This window comes from Mytilus galloprovincialis, chromosome 7 (genome assembly GCF_965363235.1).
Source record: "Mytilus galloprovincialis chromosome 7, xbMytGall1.hap1.1, whole genome shotgun sequence".
Taxonomy (NCBI): domain Eukaryota; kingdom Metazoa; phylum Mollusca; class Bivalvia; order Mytilida; family Mytilidae; genus Mytilus; species Mytilus galloprovincialis.
The window spans coordinates 27,384,406-27,401,347 of NC_134844.1; the positions used below are offsets into that span (position 1 = coordinate 27,384,406).

Consider the following 16,942-nt stretch of genomic DNA (forward strand, 5'->3'; position numbering starts at 1 on the left):
CAAAACTATCCTACATTCTCCTCTTCATTTCAATGACTTGTTTCTTTCTATCTCGAAGGTCAGATGTGGTATGAATTTCTGCAAGATTTATTTTGCATTTGCTTCTAAAAAAATCTATCACATTTTGTTTTCGACAAATTATTAAAGTTCAGATCTAAAAAATAGGTTCTGAATGTAGATACAAAAGATATTTTTTCTATAAATTAGGTGTTTTTATTTTGCTCCAACGCATTTATGTAGGAGAAACAAGCTATCTAAATGTGACTGTGCATTTTCTGAAACTGTTGCTTTGACCTTTGACCCTTATATATAAAAAAAAAGTGACCACGACAGACAACGACGACAACGGTATTTCGAGGAGGTTTGTTCTCTTCTTTCCAATGATATATAACATAGCCGTGTGTTATTCCGTTAAGGCCGATATCGATCAAATTTGTTGATTGGGCACCCTACTACATGTGTTTGGTTATTTATAATACGGTCGTTTCGATTGGGATATTTAGTTTACGCACGAGTGAAATCGGGTGGTTTACAGTCATTCGAGCCATTGCAGTCAAGGTGTACAGTAGCATTTTTCCAAGTAAAAATATAATTAATTAAATTATTTATTTTCAGATTTGTAGACCACTAGTATATGGGAAACCGGTACTAGCTTCGTAATATTGGTGTATTTAAAGAACACGTTATTTAAGGAATGACTGTAATATTTTTTCTGTCTATTAAGCAATAACTAAATTATGTCTATGGTCTGATAACAAAATAACGTCAGCCAATCAGAAGACGCGTTACATCCAAAATTAAATTATTGTTCAATAAACTGAATGTTACTTTTTTTCCTATGTTATTTCAAGCATTCCTGTAAATTTTTGTCATATGATCAGTTCAATAGGTTATTTGATAAATAGTTTATGTTCGTTTGAGTTTACAAATAAGATTTTAAAGGTTATTATCCTGAAATGATTAACCATTTTTGTTTTTAAATATCTCCAAGTTGATATGAAACCTAGTAAAACTGGTACAGGACATATCAAACTCATGAGAACCTATAGCGTAATTCCACCTCAAAAGTCTTCTCTTTTTTTATGGATAGTGTATTGTGTAAAATATTCCCTTGAATTTGGCAGTTGTAGAAAATTAATCCTGCATTTCAATGCACTTAAATTTTTCTGAGTCATAAACATGTATGTTGGGTGTCTGAATGCATCATTCCTTTTTTGTTTGATGGTCTTATAAAATATTTTGGAAAGTTAACGTTACATGGTTACCAAAGCAGGTAACCAGTAAATAACAGTGTAAAATTTGGGTTGTTTACTTCCGGTGATGGTTACTTTCTTATATGCAATGAAATGTAGTGTGAAATGTTCACTGTAGCACTGGAAAGGATTAAACTTTATTCATGCAAAGTATTTCTTTGCAGTCAGGATTCTACTTCGTCAAAACTATCTCCCCATTACGCCAGTTAATTTTCACAATCGTAGAAATGGAAGCCATTGTAGGGATGACGCGCTGCCAATTTTGCTCTTTGAAACCGATAAATTTATCCACATTGCACCATTACGATCGTTGTATGTCAGTTGTATTTTAAAAGACAAATGTATCAACTAACTGATGAGCATAAGTTAGTGATCTTGTCTGCATTGATTCAACTTCAAACTATTGTCTGATCGGTTGTCTGGTGGAATTTTCGAAAATTCATAAACATTTTAAAAAAATCTAATTAAATATTTCGTGGAGGGGCAGACTAGATTTTTTTTAGTGGTTGAAGACAATAAACCCTAGTTATAACACACAAAAAATTATAATTTTTCGAAGATATACATTTTCATCATCCAACTTGAAAGACTGTCGTCAAGTACTTTCAGTTAAAAAATAGCTATTCGAACACACCAACTCTGTTCTTGTGATTCATTAGATAGGTATTTTACTTGACCCATATATTTCATTTTTTAGTACTGTGATTTTTTTTATGTTATAAAGTCAACCTGTAGCTTTGATATATAAAAATGATAGAATCTGAAGCGAGACAATGTATGAAATATTCTTGCTTTGTACTTTTTTAAGACAAAATATTCAACTCAAACACGCCCTTACATAAACAGGTGCTCTCGATTTTCTCTTTCCGATACAATTGTTACCCATTATTTGGATTTTTTTCTTGCGTGACATTATTCAAGGGCTGACACGAAAATTACTGAACCAATAGATTTATATGTTTTCCGTCCGTGGTAAATTTTTTTGTAAGGTGGTTATGCATTTTCTACATCCAACTTGAAAGATACCCATGTCGCCGACTAAATATCTAATTATTCTGCTTAACTATGTACTAGATAAATTGAAAACTTATGCAAATGGTGTATTTAAAATAAAACACTTCGTAATTGAAAAGAAAATTGTAATTTTGTTTGTTTCTATTAACTTTTAAAATTTTTGTCACTATAGTAAACATTACAGTAAGCATTTATTGCCTTCTCTAACAGAGTTTCGATTCTTTTGTTCTATTTCAACCGGGTTTCCGACTGTGTGGTTCAAATAAAGGTAAATACTGTAAAAAAAAATTAAAATGCCAATTTAACAAAGACTAATAGGGGAAAATCAATGGTGGTATTACACCAATATAGCTTTCGAAGGACATGACGTTTTCAATTTTGCAGCATAAATTTAAAAAAAGTCTGTTGTATTTCGCCTGGAGTGCATTGTTGAATCATTCATCCATGCTATTTAATAACAACGTCGATTGTAAACACACAAACGTCCCTCACAAGAAGCAAAACTGGTGTTAGACACGGTCCACATTCAGTACAAGCAGATTCCTTAGACTGTTATTGCGTCTGGGGATCTATTAAAGATAATTCGAGAAAGATCTACGATAGTTTGGGGCATATTAGGCATACTCACGTATACATATAGGTGGTGGGCGACTCCATCTGTCGCCTGAACATATGACAAGTTTGGATCCAAATAACTTGTATTTACGATAGCATCTGAACTTTGCGACTCTACCTCTTGCTCGCAGTCTCACTCCTCCATGTACTGGATTTTCTAAAGTTGCACAATTTTGACCAAAAACTGAAATCAAATTTATAAACATTAGTAAAAGGAGATTTGGCAAATACTTTAAGTCCAATAGGACAAACTAATTCAAAGACTAATGTTACATTTTGTGACAGCATATACTAACATTGAAATAACCCAGAAGACAAATATGCTGTCTTTAATATAGAAAAAAAAAAAAAAAAAAAAAAAAAAAACATGAGAGACCAGCTTAGTTTAATCTATTAGCATTAAAATTAGCAATACATTTAATAAGAATCAACGTGTAAATATGAATTAAAAACACAAAAAACGTCACAAATTACTTCGGATGTAGTATAAAAAGAATTTACATGGACGGCCCTAATTTTGAGAACGTTTTCATCTGTTTTCTCTTGGAGATTCCAACAAGTCGGTTTGACAGGAAGACTGTTTTGCCCTATTGATTTTTCTTTAAAGATTATTTTTGCGCATTGTAAAGATTCATACTTATAAAGGGTAAGTATATGTCTTTGTCTATTAAGGAGTAGAACTTTCAATTTTGACGAGGTTCATTTTTCCAGTAGAAGGAGTTGTTACTGAAAATAAAAATTAGGAGATGTGGTATGATTGCCAATGAGATAACTATCCAACAAAGTTCAAATGAAGTATAGGTGAGCAATAAAAGGAATAAAACATCCAACAATGAGAAAAACCCACAACGAATGACAGGTATAAATGAGAAAGCAAACGACTTACTTTATAACAAAACAATTTACTAAAAATAAATATGACAAATATAAACCAAAGACAACCACTAAACTATGGGCGCTTGAATTGGAACAGCCACATATAGAATATGCCGGGTTAAACATATTTTTCAGTTCTTACCCCGACCCTCTATAAACAGGGACATTGGTGTTACAGCACAACATGAGAACACATTCCAAATGGGTTGAATACGCTTATTTCATCATATCGATACAAAGCAGAACAAATCTATCAAAATCATTTACTGGAGGTGGCAAGGTATCCATCTATCAAAATCATTTACTGGACGTGGCAAGGTATCCATAAATTCCAAACAACAAAGCAGACACAAAATACAAGTCTACGAGTTGTCTCAGTTACATACTGCTAGTTATTGCTTTAATAATACTGTTTTTACCATTAATTGTATCCATTGGCATTGAAAATTATTTAGGCGTCCAAAAAATGAAATAATAAGGTATCTGCAACCCTATTTATGTCTTCGATTTAAAAGAAAAGGTTACGTGCAAAACGCAGCATAGCCGAAAAATTGGACCTCGATGATAGAAAATTCAAGATGCAAAGGAATCCAGGTACTATAAATCTAGACAAATATTTAATGTTAGGAATACAAGATTTCTTAACTAGTAATTTAAACACTCTTGTAATATTCTTGTACATTTTTAGTACTACAAATATAATACGTAGTTAAGAGGCTTACAATGTAATATTATATCACGTTTCGTTAACTTGTTGACCTTTGAGATAATTTAAGTAACTCAAGCACTGACATCAAACACGCCGACGCATGCTTAAAATACATAAAACATAATTCTCAATAACTTAAATTTGTTGTCTTTATATCTTCATAGTTTGTTTGACTCATGTTCGCATGAAATATGTATATCTATTTATGTAACAAGTAAAATAACAAAAATCCCGAATTCGAGGAAAATTCCAAACGGGAATTTCCTAAGCAAATGACACAATCAACTTTCGAAATACATCAAACGAATGGATAACAACTGTCGTATCCCTGTACAGGTATTTTATTACGTAGAAATATGTGGATTAAACCTGGGTTTATAGCTAGCTAAACCCCTAACTTGCATTACAGTCATAAGCAATTCCATTATAATGTAAAATTATCCTTGATATTTCACTATAAATTGAAGGAACGAAAAAAATATGTCATAATTGACATGGATAAATACTATAATTTTCCCATAATCTGTCAAATTGCTGCTTGATATATCATTATAAGACTTTATAAAAAAATGCCCTGTCTGTATACAAATTCAGAGCAAAAATTTAGAAAGTCTGTAACGTTAGAAAAAAATAGTCATGTTTTGTTTTTACTTCATTTGAATACTGGTAGTTAATTTTAACCGCCAGTAAACATAATATTACACGTAGAAGGTGAATGGTACTGTATGGCTCAACTAATAATAAGTATATCTATAGCCTGATTCTCTGTTTCCGTTTTTTTGTATGTTGCATCACAACCATTAACAAAGCAGTCAGAACATTTGAAAAAAGCAAGATCACCTGATAATTAAAGTGTTGAAAACGACAAAAGCCCTTGATATCGCTTTTATCGAAAAGATGTGCAAAATTTCTAGACCTTTTAAAAGAAATACAATAGTTCCTGACACATGTTACTGTACACACTTTATTATCTCTAAAACTTTAAATTATGAAATATTAATTTTATTTTGATCAGAATCTTTCAATTTGCAGAAACTATTCCAAAGATCACTGGTGGTAAGCGGATGGTCGTAACTTTTGGAGATGGGAGACAACTCTAGGGATAAGTTTTTCTTTTCCGATTTTCGTGCAGTAAAAGGTTCATTTGAGTCAAACCGCTTGTCTCATACATACTATTCGGTGGTTCGGAGACATTGAAACCAAATTTGATGCATTAAAACATTCCAATTTTCGTAAAATAGTCATTCAAAAATTCGAGCATGATGGTCGTAACTAAAAAAACAAAAATGTTGAGGATGGTCGTAACAAAAATTTGTGATGGTCGTTACTCTGTTTTAAATAAGACCGAATAAGGCAAGTCAAGAGTTTTAAACGTGTCTTTTATTGTATGCATATATTATATGTTGTATTTCTGAAGATTTTTTTAAAATTTTACATACAACGTAAAATAAAGCAATTTCAATCCGTGTAACACTTATCAATAAAAAAAATTAAAAAAGTTTTCAAATATTAGTTTGGGGGAATTTTGATTCCAAATTTTTAAAATGTTTTGGACCGAACAAGGCAAGTCAAGAGTTTTAAACGTGTCTTTTATTATATGAATATATTATATTATATATTGTGAAGTTGTTTTCACCAATGATAAAATCTAAAGGGGTGAAGAGAGGGGTACCTGTAAAGTGCGAAACGGAAGAAAATTGGAACGAATCGAACGAAACAATACAAAATAAAATGACAGTCATGTATACTGAAAATATAATGTATAAAACTAACCAGAGACAAAAAGTTGAATTAATGTAAGCGATTAAATTCATTAACAATGTAAATTTCTCAAAAGTGGAGAATTCATTTTAATACAAGAAACACAGCCTTGGTTATGATAATTCTTAGTTAGAAGTAAAAAGCACGAAATGTATCAAATCATTTTTAATTACAAAATAAATGATTTTAAGGAAAGGCATTTTTAATAAATTGGACATCACATGAAATAACAGGTTTTTTTCTTCTTTGCTGAGATTTTGCATCTTTGTTAAAGATAAACATTGTAAAAACTTATTGAGGATGTACCTACTAGTTGATTTTTTTTTAAATCTACAATTGAAGATTGATACATTCAGTCGAAAGAGCATTAGTAAGGAGTCAAAATAATTTAAAAGTTAATATTGATAGGTTATGAAGGTCGTTATCTAGACTAGACCATTCCCGCAAATTCGCAGGTCCGTACCTGAGTTAAAGAACACGTACGCTTTATTTTTAGCCTGGATTTTTAGAAGTCATATTGTTATTTGGTGAAATCAAGCTGACAATAATGTGGACAGTTATGTCCATTACCAAATTCATGAGTAGCGTGTAGCCATTCATACAATATAAACATATAACATACACATAATGTTCAATCTGCATACCGTGGGGTTTGTATGTGATAGTTGCCGCAGTACATTTCGTTCTACCTAAGTCTTTGACATATTATCCTGGTCACAAGCTTAAGCCTGGCTTCAAACTAGTATTTTATTTTACTCTTAAAGTCAGCGCGTGTAGCAGTGTAAAATATATATATCAACAATATTCCTACTTTCGAGGTTAATACAATTTTCATTGCGACACAATGAATTCAATTTTCATTCCGTACCAATACTTAGAACTAATATCAATGATATACCGCCATATATATATATATATATATATATATATATATATATATATATATATATATATATATATATATATATATATATATATATATATATATATATATATATATATATATAATCGTTATGTAATCGATAAACAATAGACAGCACGTTAAAAAATCCTCGGTTGAGTTCAATATCGTAGCGGCTACGTAGCTGCTATCAATATTTATGTAGCAACTAGTCTATAGCTACACGTTCAATAGTCAAAATCTACGTAGTACTATACATGTACGTAGCTGCTACGATATTGAACTCAACCCAGGACTCCGAAGTGTATTTGTGGATTTAATTTCCGCATGAACCACCAAAAGCCGAATATTTGAAGGCCTATAGTTTATAAGAACTGAAATAGCTGATTAAAAGTTAAAGATGATTGTTCAGAATTGTACGTTTAATAATTTTATCTGCCGACATGATTGCAGAAAAAAAGTCGAAAATAAAAAAAAAAAAATATGAGGGAACACACGTGCATTTAATAATTTTATGCCTTAACGTACAGTTAAAAAAAAGTATTAATACTCAACCCTAACATACTTTTTGGCTTAATGCGAGTTGATAAGTTTTCACTGTTGCTCCTAAATGATGAGCGTTTGGAAGACATCAGAACTGTGTGTGTTTAATAATTTTCTAGCTCAATTTCTGCATACCATTATCATAGTAACAAATAATATTGTTTGTAACAAATCATATATGCCATCTGAGTTTATTACTTTTACTTTTAAAATACATTAATAAAAGTTTGTCTAAATACTCGAGTTACGGTCATCTTTCAAAGTTACGACCATCATCCAAAATATTATAGTTGAATTTACGACCATCACACATTTAAAGTTACGACCATCATGCTCCAACTTTTGAATTACTATTTTACGAAAATTGGGATGATTTTGTCTATCAAATTTGGTTTCAATATCAACGCACTCACGATAAGTGTATATGAGACAAGCGGTTTGGCTCAAATGAACCTTTTACTGCACGAAAATATGAAAAGAAAAAACTTATCCCTAGAGTTGTCTCCCATCTCCGGATAGTCGTAACTTTTAGTTACGACCATCCGCTTACCACCAGTGAAAGATAAAAGGAATACTGTCTAATTCAATTCCGAAAACAAAGAGCTCGATTTCTGTTTCACATACAATACATATATATTTCATAATCCTACTATTTCTTTCGAGTTAATTATATAAGTTGGCCTAACCAAATCTATTATTTTCCCACGCAGGGTGTTTGTCAAGCAAGATCACTTCGTGTATTACTTTTTCCCATGTGACTATCGACTTTCCGTTTTGAATTTTCCTCGGAGTTCAGTACTTTTGTTATTTTACTTTTTATAACCTATTGGAGGTTTTATTTTTAATCTTTATACATTTGACGGCGAATCACAAACACAGTGTTAAATGGATTTTAATATTAGACGCGTTTAAATGACGAAAAAATATCATAATAATGATTGGTTTGCTCGGTGTTTTGATAGGTTTAACCTGCTTTGATTGTATAAAAAAGGTGCTTCTTCCAAGTCTCGCGAGAATATGACAGTTACTTTCCATTTGTTCCGTTGTTTGATATTGTCGTTCGCTCGGTTTTGACAGTTTTTTTTATACAAAGATGCACTCCAGGAATTCTTACCTTGCAAAGAATCCATCATTAAAAAAGATAACATTAATTGCAAAATTTTATTCCTCATATTCTTTAATGAATTTTGCAAATTTCCATTTAAATAATGACCACAAAAATCCTTTTAAAACGCCACAGTCAAAAATCACAAGTACATGAAAACAGGAAGTTAGTATACTAGTACATTTGCATTATGTACTAATTGGTTACACGATATACTACTAAGTATTTGTATACCCTTCCGTTATAAACCGCAATTTACTCTTTCAACACAGAAAGTTAAAAATAATCTTTTATTCAAACTAATGCATCTTTTAGAAATTACGTTTATATATCATAAATAAATTGTCGTGTGTATAAACCTGCATACTTTTCGTTACATTTACTATACAATTATATCTAAGCCGAGTGTTTACTATGGAGTGTCAGACATGTACCGTATGTTCCATAAAAAAACCCAACAAATATTAGTATATTTAAAACTGACATCTTTTGTTTTTTTTTTTGTAAGCTGTTGTTACAATTGGTTATGCTTTTTGTTTGTATGCTGCGTCACTTCAAATGGTAAAAAAAGGGGGGGGAGATATCAATAACATGTTTATTTTGGTTGCATTATCATTTAACTGTCCAAAGGCAGGAGCCTGAAATTCAGTGGTTGTCGTAAGTTGCTGTCTGCAATATTTATTTTCGTTTATTGTTTTAAACATAACACACTACGTTGATTTTTTCTTTTGGATTTTTTGTCGTGGTCTCATGCTGGTGTCCTCAGTTAAGTATAGTTTACTATACCGTATTAATTTTGCTCAATATTAAAGGTCATACGATGAATTACATATGTCAACATCTTCGTTCTTTAGTCAAGGGTGGATAGAAATGGTGACAATCTACCGGAGACAGCTTAAATGATGATGAGACCCCTGGTCTTTCAATGTCCATGAATTTCAATGAACCTTTTAGAAACTAAATATATACAGATGGTATCAAAAGATTTTCCAGAATTATGTTAACTTTGATATCTACGTAGGGCTAAAATCAACTGAAAATCGTCAAACAATCAGGTCAAAGGGCATATATGGCGCTGTTTAGAACCCTCGGAAATCTCAATGTTTCTTATATTGTGCAGGAAGTTAGGTAATATGAAAATACAAACGTCCATGTCTTCTATGTTTACGGAGGGTTCAAAGTGCCAGTTTGTTATTCAATATATACTGGTCTTTCAATGTTAATAAAATCAATGAACGTTTAGAAAACATACATATGGTATCAAAAGGATTTCCAAGAATCTACGGGGGGCTAATATTGTCACTTTTCAGCTAAAAAATTGTAAAAATAATCGAGTCAAAGGTCATAGGGTGATGTCTAGAACCCTTGATCTTTCAAGCTTCCGAATATTGTTCATGTAGTTCGTAAACATAAAGATACAAACAAGACCAAGAGGAATTTGGATAAACTTGTTTCTTCTATGTTTACGGAGGGCTCAGAAGGAAATAAAACATAAGCCCCCTTCCCTTGATTCCCTTGAAGTTCAATGGTCCTAGATCTAATATAATTGTACGAAACAATGACACTACACATGTAACTGTTGTTGATAATCAATGTAGATAGGTCATTTTATGATCATTATAAAATATACACATACATATGAACGCCGTAAATGCCTTATGGTACTTCCTTCTTTACCATGATGAAGTTTTTCTTTATTATGATGAGATTAATTCCTACCCCCAGAACACCATCAATTTAAAAAGGAAATACAGGGAAAAAGGGGTTCCTATGTAGTTTTTGGGAGTGCAACGACATGGGAACTGTTTGGGTATTATATTGAAGAAAAAAATCATCAAAATAGAGAAATATTTCATCATGATAAAGAAAAACCTGATCACGATAGAGAAAAATCTCATCACAAAAGAGAAAAAGCTCATCATTATAATGGAAAATGTATACATAATAAAGAAAAGCCTCATCACGATAAAGACAAATCTCGTCATGACAAAGAAGGTGGTACCACAAGGCAGTTACGGCGTTCCATACATATATGTTATATTTATAAAACACTGGTATTAAGATAATAGTTTCTAACTATAGACCTTCGAAAACGCGTGATCTTGTGTCTACACTCATGTGAAGTGTTCATTCTGTTTTTGCTGAATACATGTATTTAACATATTAATTTTATTATCACTTTCACATGTTATATTCATCACGATGGCTGTTCAGTCATTCATTATTTATTAAAAGCATGTACACCACGGTTAATTTTTCAGTCACACAATTATTTCCATCAACAATGACACTTGTTTTACACACTCTATTTATCCACTTTTATTTATTAAGGTTGTGTTTAAACTTAATACTTTTAGAAGTGCACTACACATATATACATGCACATTACAGGTAAGTGACAATACAAGTTGAGTTACAAATAAACATTGACATACATGTATTTCATAATGAAAAAAGAGATGCTTTTAACAAATTAACACACATATAAATCGACTTGGCTGTTTAACTGTTGAAAGATGTGAATCTTTTAATTATCGCAGAGACGATTCTAAAATTTTGGAAGTGGGATAATATACTGCCTGCTATAGCAAGGCAAATAATTTTCATTGACGATTTTAGAGAAAAGTAATAGAGTTATATTTTGGCCCGGGGCGATTATAAAGGTAAAGGAAAGGATTCATACACCCTCTACTCCCGTTTTACCCATAACTATATATATAGCGTTGTTAACTTGCATGTCTATTTTATCGATATAACTTCATGATTTTGTTCTTCAATTCATAATTTAAAATTAGTGTGCACATAATTTTACTCAAACCAGTGCTATAGTAGCCGTTTTAATCATGCAGTAAGGTCCGTACGGGTTAAAGGCTTTACTCCGAACAGTCCCCTACCGATGAGTCGAAGGGGACCTCAGGTTTGCACTCCGTTTGTCTGTCTGTCCGGCAAATCAGTTATCCACACTTTTTTCTTCATGCTTGAAAATATTGATTTGATATTTTTTGCATTGTTTTATCACGACAAGTTACAGATCAATTTTGATTTATTCCGGTCTGATGATTTTGTGCAGAGTTATGGTCCTTCGACTTAGGAATTTACTAAATTAATAACTTTTCCACACTCCTTTTTTGTCATTCCTGAAGATATTGATTTGATAATTAGTACAATTATTTCATAACAACTTACAGATCATGTTTGAATTTTGTTCCGGTCTGATGATTTTGTGCGAAAAAATGGTCTTTGCCTTAGAAATTTCACTTAAGTAATCAGGTTTCAACACTTTTTTAATCATGCTTGGAAGATATTGACAAGTTATTTGTTATATAATTTACACCATGACATGTTATATAGGAAGTTAAAAATTGTGTTCCAATATAATGAATTTTAATTAGAGGGGGACTATGTATTGACATGCATTACTCAGATAATGCTTGTTCCTCTGGTTATTTCTTGCTATTTAATTAAATTTACGAAGTTGATAAATGATAATTTGTCGATGCTTGATTGTTGCTTGCTATATTGCAGTGCAAACAACTTCTTACTCATCTTGACCAGAAATTATTAAGTTTTTAATAAAGAATAAAATACTTCTTTTTGTAATTTTATTAGGGTGGAAAAAAACGTATTACAACAGTCTCCGGGACAAGTTTGCAATTCCGCTGAGTGCAAAAGTTGTCACCTTAATTTTTGGAGTTAAGTCAAAACAAAGTTGATAACTTGGTTGGTATTGGTTCTCTGATATTTGTCCTAAAATTTTTTGGATCTAGCACCACTGTTGAAAAAGTTATGCCCCTTTTTTCAACAATTTCCTCAGAGGAAAAGTACTTTTCCTCAAGGGAAATCAAATTTCCCTGAAGGAAAAAGATTTTTCCTCAAGGGAAATTGTTTTTTCCTCAAGGGAAAAAGATTTCCCTTAGGGAATTTGCTGCATAATAATTTCCTTTGAGGAAATTCTATTTCCTTAGAGGAAATTCTTTTTCCTTAGAGGAAATTCTTTTTCCTTTGAGGAAATTTGCAGCTTCAAATTTTCCTTGGAGGAAATACTTTTTCCTGTGAGGAAATTTGTAGCTTCAAATTTTCCTTGGAGGAAATACTTTTTCCTGTGAGGAAATTTTTGACAAACACTTTTCCTTGGAGGAAAATTCAAGACAACAAATTTCCTCTAAGGAAATCATTGTTCTTCAAATTTCCTCTAAGGAAATTTCTGAACATCAAATTTCCCTTAAGGAAATGTTTTCCCTTATTTTTACTTGTTAAACATTTCTTCACTACACCATGTATACAAACAGTATGAATATAATTATTACAAGACTGTATAATTGATGCAAATGATATTTAAAACTTTAATAAATGTTTGACTCAACATTTTAATGACATTGAAAATAATACAGTCTGACTGTTTAGATCTAGGTATTGTTTATACTTTTTATATAAATTTAACTTTGATTTATATTTTTTTTTTTGAGCAAATGCTTCTATTTTCTTTGTAATTGTTTCAATGCGATACATTAATAAGCAACCAATTTGAATGTCATACCATTTGTGGTGTTCTAAAGAATTTGTTTATATATTTGCAGATTAAATAATAAAATAAACACTTTTCGTGTTATTTTAAATTAGAATTTCTTCTGTTTCAGCTTGTATACAGTTATTCAATCCACTACGTAAGAATTCAGTGAATACATTATTCCATTCACTAAACAATTCCCTTCAATTCTAAGAGAAATCATTTTTGCAAATTGTTCTTCAATGATCTTCTTCTGTATATTTGATATGAGGGAGCGATGTAAATGAGTGGATAAAACTGGTGTTCCTTTTTTCAACAACAAAATAGTATTTGTTCAGCATTCTCCTTTCTTTTGATTAAGATATGTTGTTGCTTTTATGCAATAGTGTTTTTGTGTATCTATGATAGAACTCCATTTTGTTTATGGTCATTATCATGTGATAATGTTGAAATTTCCTATTTCTTTTTTGCAGGAAAGCACACATTCCATTTCAAATTAATCCAATTATGCACTATGTAAATAAATTTCAACTTTAAGTTTCCTCTTCAGTAATGACCTATTGATCATGAAAACCAAGATGTCTGATCACCTATAAATACACAAAATAAACAAATAAAATGTTATAAATGGAGAGAGAAACAGCAATAAATGTTTTTCATGTGTATCTTTCCTTATTAAAATACATTAAGTAAACTTGAACTCGAGAAAAATAAATAACTGCGATGTAGACTAGAAAGTATAAAATGCCAAATAAAGTATTCACGAAAAATTAGTTGATTTACAGAAGTCAAGTCCGTGTTTGCAGGAAATTTACATCATTGGTTGTCTGGTGGAGAGTTGTCTTATTGGCAATCATACCACATCTTATTTTTATATAACCTTGCCATATTCCTATTGTGCCTGTCCAAAGTTCAGAGCCTGTAGCTTTTGTCAGTTTAGTCTGACACTAAAATTTAGTGGTTGTTGTTGTTGTTGTTTCATACCGGTCATATTTATTTTTTTGTAATTTATTTTGTTATAAACTAGGCAATTACCATGATTAGTTTTACAGTTTGGATTGTTTCAATGTTTCATCTTTAGGTCTTTTATAGCTGCCTACTTTGACTATAGTATAGGGTATGGATTTTCTCATTATTGAAGGTCGTAACAGGCCTACAATTGCTTTCTCAAAGCCATGATAGTTTTCATATTTAATATACCATATCTTTTAATTTTTATAGTAATCATGATACTAGTAATCATCTTTCAAGTTCAATAACTTTTTTATATTAAAAGGTGCCTTACCATTTAGGTTTAGTTGGCTTCTGCAAATTTTACATTGCCTATCATTTCTGCTGTATATAATTTCTCTGTATCTTCTATAGTTCTTGTCCTATACATAAAAGAGTAAAAGTTGAATGACATCTTGCATCAATATTTTTTTCTGTTTAATGTACATTATGTATATTAATGTGTGTTTAATAAAAATCTAAACCGTGAGTGCTTGATAAGCTTCTTGCCCTTATAGCTGGTCTTTAAGCTTTAAATGAATTTTAATGATCGACTAAAAAACTATGAGCACTGTGCAAATAAGACCCCTGCCCTCCAAAAAAAACAAAACATGCACAAACAGTGGTATTTATTGACATAAAACATGTATATAATTTGGCTCCATTTATATATATATATCTCAAGTGACTATAAGTTTAAGGCTGCGATTTTTTTAACAAATACATAAATTTCTAAAAACCTTTCAAAGTTTTTGAAAATGGACAATTTTAAAATAACTTTGCAACAACTAAAGTTCCTTAACTCTGCATCTTATAAAAAATATACATGATAAATAGGGAATGATACTCCAGCTTGGGGTTCAGATGGGGGATGCTTGCCTCAGTCATGTTTCTGTGATTCCCTATATAATCAACAAAATTTTTCACACAAAAAGGGGGGCAGGGATTTCTCCTTAATAAGAAATCTCTATTTTCAGCATAAGCTCATATAAATTTGCCTTTTGAAGAACTGAAATAAATATGAGACGGCTAATGATTTTTCAGATGCTTTACATTAAAATACATCCATGTGACATTCACAATTATATATAGATCCAAATTTAAAAAGCTATTTTTTTCAATATTTAAATAATGTAGGATCAAATCTTGATACATGTATGTAGTTGAAACTGTTAGCTTTAAACATGTTAAACATTAAAAAATGAACACCCAAAGTTTAAACCATGTTTAAACATAAGAATGACCATGTAGTCTTTATTAATGTATGCTATTGCTATAAAACTAGGTCATTGTAGGTAAACTGTCATCTATTCCCTTAAATCTTTGTTCCCAGTCACCCCAAGTTTGATTTAAATTAGTCAAGTATATATCTACTCTATTAGGTCTCTAGTTTGGATAGTTAATAACTTGCAAATTAAAATCATACTCCTCCCAAATTTATTTCTTTAAATATTATGGATGAAATACATGTAGCAAGTAAGGGATGAAATTAAATTGGATGAAATGTGGCATTTTTTTTTGATAAAGTAGTATGTCTGATGTTGTCAAACTTAATTATAGACCCTTAAGGGGCGGATCCAGTCATTTTAAAAAGGGGTGGGGGTGGGATTCTAACCCAGGCCAAAAGGGGAAAGGGGGGGTCCAATTACATGTCCCTATTCAAATGCATTGATAATCCGAAAAAAGGGGGGTTCCAATCCCTTGAACCCCTCTCTGGATCTGTGCCTGCCCTTTAAAAATAAAATTATCCTTATTTTGAGTTAAAGCTTATAGATTTTTCTATAATGCTTCTCAGGGGCGGATCCAGCCATTTTAAAAGGGGGGTCCCAACCAAGAGCAAAGAGGGGTTCCAACTATATCTCCCATTCAAATGCATTGCTCGGTAAAAGAAAAGGATTCCAACCCTCGAATCTATGGTCAGGTTGTTGTCTCTTTGACACATTCCCTTTTTCCATTCTCAATTTTATCATGTAGTCGTCGTTGTCCCAGGACATTTAGTTTTCGCTTAATTACTTTAGTACAAGTAATAGAAATCTATGAAATTCAAACACAAGGTTTGTGACCAGAGTTTTTGTTCAGAGTTTAGGAATTACATGAATTAGGGGCCAATAGGGGCCAATAGTAAACTTTGTTTGATTTTATAGAAAATTGAATTATTGGAGTTCTTTGATATGCCAAATCTAACTGTGTATTTAGATTCCTAGTTTTTTGGTCCTGTTTAAATTGGTCTACCTTAAGGTCCAAAGGGTCCAAAATTAAACTTATTTTGATTTTAACAATATTTAAATTCTTGGTGTTCAGATTAATATGCTGAATCTGAATATTTACTTAGATTTTTTTATTATGGGCCCAAATTTCAAGTTGGTCCAAATCGGGGTCCAAAATTTTACTTTGTTTGATTTCAACAAAAATTGATTATATGAGGCTCTTTGATATGCTGAATCTAACCATTCATTAAGATTTTTGATATTTTGGCCCGTTATCAAATTGGTCCACATTGAGTTCTAAAAGGTCCAAAATTTAACTTTATTTGATTTCACCAAAAAATGAATTATTGGGGTTCTTTGATCATGTTGATATGCTGCATCTAACCATGTATTGAGATTTTGAATATTGGACCATTTTAGAGGTTAATTGTCAATTTAAAATTTTTAAGTACTTGGACCGC

At 31.3% G+C, this 16,942-nt stretch overlaps 1 protein-coding gene and 1 long non-coding RNA gene across 2 annotated transcripts in view; both read right to left on the reverse strand.

Annotated features, from left to right (window-relative positions):
* LOC143082666 (MAM domain-containing glycosylphosphatidylinositol anchor protein 2-like) overlaps nt 1-8,953 on the reverse strand; it is an 84,198-nt gene extending 75,245 nt beyond the window's left edge. Inside the window, exons 1-2 of the mRNA XM_076258474.1 lie at nt 8,787-8,953; nt 2,896-3,066 (exon numbers count right to left, since the gene is read on the reverse strand). Of these exons, the coding sequence (XP_076114589.1) occupies nt 2,896-3,066; nt 8,787-8,844 (229 nt within the window). The 5' untranslated portion in view covers nt 8,845-8,953. The remainder of the gene's footprint in view (nt 1-2,895; nt 3,067-8,786) is intronic.
* Nucleotides 8,954-13,095: 4,142 nt separating this feature from the next.
* LOC143082662 (uncharacterized) lies at nt 13,096-15,102 on the reverse strand. The gene is made up of 2 exons (XR_012980432.1): nt 14,570-15,102; nt 13,096-13,874 (listed from the first exon to the last, which is right to left on the reverse strand). It is a non-coding gene; the product is annotated as an uncharacterized LOC143082662 (long non-coding RNA).
* Between the last annotated feature and the right edge of the window lie 1,840 nt (nt 15,103-16,942).